General features: G+C 38.5%; 1 protein-coding gene across 1 annotated transcript in view; it reads left to right on the top strand.

The window, feature by feature from the left end:
- The window catches only part of LOC104627292 (adenylate cyclase type 2-like), a gene marked incomplete at its 5' end in the record, with an annotated part of 25143 nt that extends 21170 nt beyond the window's left edge, over positions 1 to 3973 (top strand). The window contains 2 exons of the mRNA XM_010295441.1: positions 1735 to 1859; positions 3178 to 3973. Of these exons, the coding sequence (XP_010293743.1) occupies positions 1735 to 1859; positions 3178 to 3330 (278 nt within the window). The remainder of the gene's footprint in view (positions 1 to 1734; positions 1860 to 3177) is intronic.
- Positions 3974 to 6842: the final 2869 nt, after the last annotated feature.

Raw genomic sequence — 6842 nt, 5'->3', positions numbered from 1 at the left:
GCTGAACAGTATTTGCTGGACAGTATTTGCCTTTTCATGGAATAATTAAGTGTTTCTTTGGATACGAGAGAAAGAGACAGATGGTATCACCCTCTGTGAGAGCATTCACTTGGACTGAGAGTACTACTCTTCCAGCCTTGCCCCAACAAACATTCACGTGTGTCATACAAAGGACGAAGGAGACCCGCACCAGCAGGAACGACATAGAGCAGCCCGTCCCAGAATGCCTGGGTGGCCAAAACATGTTCCTAAGACATATGGGTAGAAGTGTCCTCAAAGGAGGAGGAATTTGAAGTTGGCTTTCCAGCCCCTGAGGTATTACTCAAACCATCAGCAGCGGTGGTTCCGGAAGGAGGTAAAAAAAAATAGTCACCTCCTGCCCATTGCATTTTGTAGGAAAGTCCCACCGCACTGCCCTAATTTCTGGACCACGGCAGAGCATATGCCACACACATCTCTTCAGTATTCCCTGCTAGCCAGCTTGGGCTACTCAGCATATTGCTTTTGTGGATTCCACTCTCAGGTCCCTAGTGCTTTCTACACATTGGATGTCATGAGGCAGAAAGACACACCCATGACTTGGGTGTTAATGCAGAGTGTTGCAAGGTCTAAGTCCCCTTGTGCATTTAATCCCAAGCACTTAGACAAATATTTATCAGGTGTTTCCAGGTGGGCTTATAGCCTGGGTGCTAGCCCATGCTGCTATGATCCATACGATCCATGCTAGATGAGCCAGTTCTGAGATGCCTCCCCGTGCTACGGTCACACTTTCATTTTGCTGCATAGATATATCCGTAGTGATGGTTTCTGTCAAGCAATTAATAGAAGTCAGTTATGATCCATTGACATGGAGATAATTTTAGAAATTCAAACTACTCACTTGTCCAGGTTTTATTTCTCACTAGGTCTAACTTGGCTTTCCTGTTCATCGGTATGTATAATTACAATTACACTATATTTGACACTGGTTAACAATAGTGCTTTTGATTTTGCCTCCTAGTTTCCTTCGCTACTGGCATAGTACAACTCACTCCCTTTACAAACATAACATACGATACAAATTGACTGCAAGATAAAAAATGCTCAGAGTCTAATGAGGGACTATACTATGTTGTTCTTCACTCTTACAGTGTGCATTTCAGAGCTAGCAATTTGTTACTCTTACTCCATGCTTAATCAAATTATTTGAATACATATGTTTATATTGTAGTTATTTAGGACCATTCTCTGGGCAATCCAGCCTTCAGAACAAGGCTTCAAATCCTTCCAGCTCATTCACATTAGTTTATTCTACATTTAAGAAACAAAGAATACTGTAAAAGTAATTTGATTTGGCCATCAACTGTTGCAGAGAGGAGAAGCCCTTTGCTCTACAAGTAGAAATGAAAATAAGTTATTGTATAGCTGCTGCTCTCCCACAGTGTGTTCCTCATGCTATCTAATAAAGGCAGTAGCAGGTTATTAGAATACTAATGGTTGAATATACCAACTTTACTCAAGATGGGAGGGAGCTGTAAAACTAAAATTAGATGAACTAACTTTTGGCATTTTAAAATTAACATCCTCCTGCTGTAAATGGTTGATAAAACAGTTGTGAACAGACTATTAGTTGCTGTACTCACTATTCAGCATGGGCCAAATACCATGTTCATTGACTTGATATGTTACCAGATGCACTGTGTGTCCTTGTTTGGTGGATCTTCTTTTTTAATGCTAAGTTCTGATATTTTCCAGGTATCAACCATGGACCTGTAATAGCTGGAGTAATTGGAGCTCAAAAACCACAATATGATATCTGGGGCAATACAGTAAATGTGGCCAGCAGGATGGACAGCACTGGTGTCTTAGATAAAATACAGGTAAGCCTTGGTTTTGTGCTAGTATTTATCCTAATCTCTTGAGTTTGGTGCTTAAAAAACAACATATGTTTGTACACTAAACAGATCTGTGTTTTGGAGCTAAGGATGCCTACAGAAAAAAATTACCTACTGCTGTATCTGTGCATTTCAAAAGAATTAGACCTTGGGTGGGAAAGTAAAAAATTGAAAGAAATGTATAAGGCAAATGAGAGGAGAATCAAAACTTTGTCTTGACCCTACAGAGCAACACAGTGGAGGAATTCGTGGGTTGCCTGGAAGTGCATCCCTAGATTAAGAGGGGATTTGAGGGAAATCACATTTCTATTTTCTGAATTTCTAAACTCATAAAATACCAGTTACCTTATCTCTGAAGGGTCTGATGTTAATTATTTCTAAATGAAGGAAATTATCATAACTGCTGTACATCAAGTTAAATCCATAAAGCAACCATGAAACTTCCCTTTTAATGAGCCATGCTGATTAGTAATCTTTATAGATTATTATCTGTATAGAATATAGTATAGATGATAGATAGACTGGTATAGACAAGACGTTCAATTTACTAACTTTCCAGTCAAGGATCACATTTTAAGTATCTGCCTAATATGCTGCCTAGCACTTTGGGATCCCAGCATGTAACTGAGAGCACTCGAAATCTGCATTAAGACTATTCAGAACTAAATAACGGAAAAGTAAAGTTACCAACTGTTAGTCAAAACTGAAAACAGAAGGGATGTCAAAGCACTGACATCGACAAACAGTTGCTTGCTTCACAAAGAAACACAGTCTGACACAACTGATGCTGTTGAACAACCTCTGTCCTGGTGGGCTTTCACCTACAATGCGCCTAAAGTTTGGTTCACTGCCAGTTACGTGAGAAACTGGCAACAGGAGCGCTGACAGATGATGCTAATGTCTTCCTATCACTTCATTCACACGGTCTTAGCATTTGCAAAAAGATGAACAAGCTTGAGTCTACTGAAATGAAAAACAGCTCCTGAAGTTGCAAAAAACACTATCTGAGGAAGAGTGTTGTCCCTAGTACCATTTGTGTATCGACAAGGCCTGTGTTTGGAATCCTAGGTACAGAAATGGTTATACCCTATTTGATACTTGATGTAAGCGATTAGAATTGGCATCCAGCAACAGACTCTTTGAAAGCTCAGGTGCTCAAACCTCACTTCAGACCCTCAAAGGCCTTATAAGCATTATAGCAAAATTCTTATAATTGCTCAGAACATACGTTCTCTTCACACTGTGGAAGAAGATTCTGCTTTGCTCTGTTATCAGCATTGGTTGTATTCCTGTATTGTTGCAGGTTACAGAGGAGACGAACAACGTCCTGCAAACACTGGGGTACATGAGCACTTGCAGAGGAATAATAAATGTAAAAGGAAAAGGGGAATTGAAGACGTACTTTGTACATACTGAAATGACAAGATCCCTTTCACAAGGGAACGTGGCATCTTGAAGAATGCTTGTACGTGTCATCAATACCATATTTTCAGGAAAGTATCACGCACTTTTTAACTACATTTTGGCCCTTAACATGCGTGCTATTTTCTGGTATGTGGCACTTATTTTAATATGGCTGCAGAATAGTCCCATGAGCCATCATCTTGCACCTTAATTTTCTGTGTTCAAGGACAGTTGCAATGTACGCTATAGGACTGAAAGATTGTACTGCTACTTGCACTGTTATTCAAAGACAAGAAAAGAAGGAATAGGAATTAAAAGGAGATAACTCATCCTGAAAGGACTAAAAAGAGATGTTAGTGACAAATGCGGGGGAAAAAGGCAATAAAGCTAGGGGTGCATACTATTTTCTGATGCATGGTGTTTTCTGGAAAATACAGTCGCTCCCCAATAGCATCCACTAATCTGGTATTAAAGTATACAGTATTTGTAAATAAGTTTACTCAGTCTACACATGATTTGGATGTAATCACCAGTTGCATCTCATAGCCAGGGACACGTTGGGTGGCTTGCTGGCATTCTTTCTGAAGAGAGAACTAACAATGCTGGAATAGTTTTGTACAAACGTGTCAAATGTTTTGAAGCTATTGTATTTTGTAAGGTTAATTCATTAAAAGTTTATATGTACTTTGTCTTACTGTTGCTGTCTCTTAGTTTTGCTTCCTTCCATGGCTTCTGTCGCTCTAAACCTGCGCGTCCTCTGCTGCTGCCACTGCTGCTTTTTATTCAGCAGTTAGATGTTGAGGCAGACTATGGCCAGCTACCTCAACAGCTGTCAGTCAATAATATCTGCTAGACTTGCTATTGCCTTTCAGAAATTGAATCACCTCTATTGCCTTCAGTCTTGGGTGGCATCCTAGGCCCTTTGCAGTCACTTACTCCCCAGGTGATACAGAAGACTTACCTCAAATCCATAAACACGAGCAAAGTGGGGGATACTGGAGACAGTAGTAGTGTTGCTACTTTGCAACTGGCCTGCAATGCTTAAACTAGGAGAAGCTGTACAGGAGCACAAATGTTTTGTTTGTTTTGCACTTTGACAACTTCTTTTGCCCTTGCATGCCTCTCATGTAACCTTTATAATGCTGGATTTCATGGGATATTTAAAATAATCTAATTTATCAGGTCATGAGTATGAGCAAAAGATACAAAAAATGCTATTTTGTGGATATTCGAGATTAATCTAAATCCTATTGAATTAAAAAGTATCACACTTGCAGAGTTTCATAGATGAGCCAAGTGAATGACTGAAAAAGAGGTAACTATACTATCTATGCTGCTTTGAAGCATAGATAGTAAAGATTATTTTTGCTTTGCTATTATCAGTACTTGAAATTAACATATTCTTGTAGTCGTAACAGCCTAACAAGACCAAAATTACTAAAATCCTCCTATTTAAAAAATAGCATATAATTACAAATTTTTTTTCTGACTGATATGAATACAGAAGTCAACTTATGCACTATTAGCTCTGCCATTTTACTGAAATGTAAAAAATATTCAGATTTCTCATTCATGAAACATATATTTACATTTGTGCTGCATTGGTGTCCTTTCAGAAGGAGTTCTCAAAATTGTGGGTCACAAATAAATGGCATCAGGCCACAGTCTCACTGAATGTGGCACTGTTTACTCACAGCAGCCACCTGCGCGCTAGCAAAATGGCAGTAGATTTCAAATGCTCACATTTGCAGTACAATAGACAGTCTGAATTTTGATCCCTTTAAGTTAGCCTAAAAGCAAAATGCAAGTTATTTCACGTACATCCAACATAACACACCTGACATCTCACCCAGAGCTGGAGACTTTTGATCAGTTACTCTTAAGATATGTGGTCAGTCTAATAAAATCTCATTAAAAATGTTTTGTTGCCTTTATGATTTCCTACTTTTAATTAATAAGTTAAGATAAATATTTTCCAGTGGAATTAAAGACTTTTCAAATAGCTCACATGACAGCAGAAACAATGTCCCAGTCATTGCCTAAAACAAGCTATCACTTAGCAAAGCTTAAGACTTCTCCTAAACTCCTCCTCTCCACTTATTAGAAATTTGTCCTAGGAACAATTAAAAAAACTTACAAAATCTCTTAGACCTTGAATGTACTCTGGACTGTAAAAATCATTCTGGTATTATCACAGGTCAAAACAATAATTTCTTACTGTGGATGAAAACCCTTTATGTAAAGGTGATTATATTGTACTGTTGTATCTATGTGCAGCTTTCAGGTATAACCTGTGCATTCAGGATTTTGCTTTTCATTTGTATTCTTGCATACTTCATGCATCAATAGCAAACCTTGTACCTAACACAACAGCTTTGTGTCTATGATTTCTATAGAAGTTAAACAACATTATATTTCTGTAAGCCACAAAATGTTAAAAGATTTGAATCGCCATGAGCTGACTGGTCCAATGAAATATAAAGAAAGATATGTATGTGCCCTCCAAGAGCATGTTGAAAATGCCCTTGTTCAGAGAACTCATGTTTCTCTGGTCATCTTCTCTCATGTTGTAGTTGCATTCAGATTCTTGCAGCCAAATCCTGCTAAAGAACAAGAAAGCAGGCAAAAGATGATTATACATGCAGTGTAATGCCAAGACAAAGCAAACTGCATACCATCCTCTCTCTAGCCTTCAGCTGCTGAGTATTATTATTATCTTTCTAGTGCCAAGAAGCTATTTGTATCCAATAAATACTTTTTGTCTTCCAATGCATTTTACATCTACTGTTTAGATTGTTTTATTTTTCCCCTGTCTAGATTAACCCAGAGTTCTTGTATCCTCTTTCTTCCTCTCCTGCAGCAATTTCATCTGCCTCAATAACTGGATATAACACTGCTCATGTACCAGTGTGTAACTTGAAAAGCTTTATGATAATCATACAAACGAGTATCCTAGATGGCATGTATTCTACATTGCAGTAAGGCTCCTCAAGTTCTAAGACTTCCGTGTTGGTGCCATAGTTCATAGGTTGCTAGCAAACCACAGAGAACGTGACTTCCAGAAGTACAATGCAAATGTACTTCACACCATGAGGCAGCAGCCAAAAGATCAATGTAAAGTGATTTGCTGTGGACTGGGAAAATGAAATCCAAACGGGAACACCTGGGGAGCCCGCTGGATTTCTTTTTCAAAGTCAATGTTTTGCTCCAGTTTATGGAAGGCTACCAAGGGACAGGAAGAAAGAGTAGACTTGCAGATGTTTTTGTTAACTACAAAAGTAGTTGAGATTACCTGTAAATGAATGCTATTTAGCAGCTGTTTCTAAAGAGAGATATTAGCATCATATTTATGCTATGTGAAAAGCATTTTTCATTCTCTTTATATTCCTGTATGATTTATCTATTTTGTAAAATATCTACAGACCTTCTCTTTTTCCACTGAGGCACAGGTAGGCGTTCGGCCTGCTTGTTTGTAAAGCGACAGCTGTGTGCATCTGAAGGTAGAGCCGTTGAAAGTCTGTCCTGTTTTGTTTTCAGAACCTCATATCAGGACAAATAATTAGC

The sequence above is a fragment of the Phaethon lepturus genome, unplaced genomic scaffold (assembly GCF_000687285.1).
Source record: "Phaethon lepturus isolate BGI_N335 unplaced genomic scaffold, ASM68728v1 scaffold41579, whole genome shotgun sequence".
NCBI classification, from domain to species: domain Eukaryota; kingdom Metazoa; phylum Chordata; class Aves; order Phaethontiformes; family Phaethontidae; genus Phaethon; species Phaethon lepturus.
Note: the sequence above shows the minus strand (reverse complement) of the source record. Positions and strands in the feature narration are given on the sequence as shown.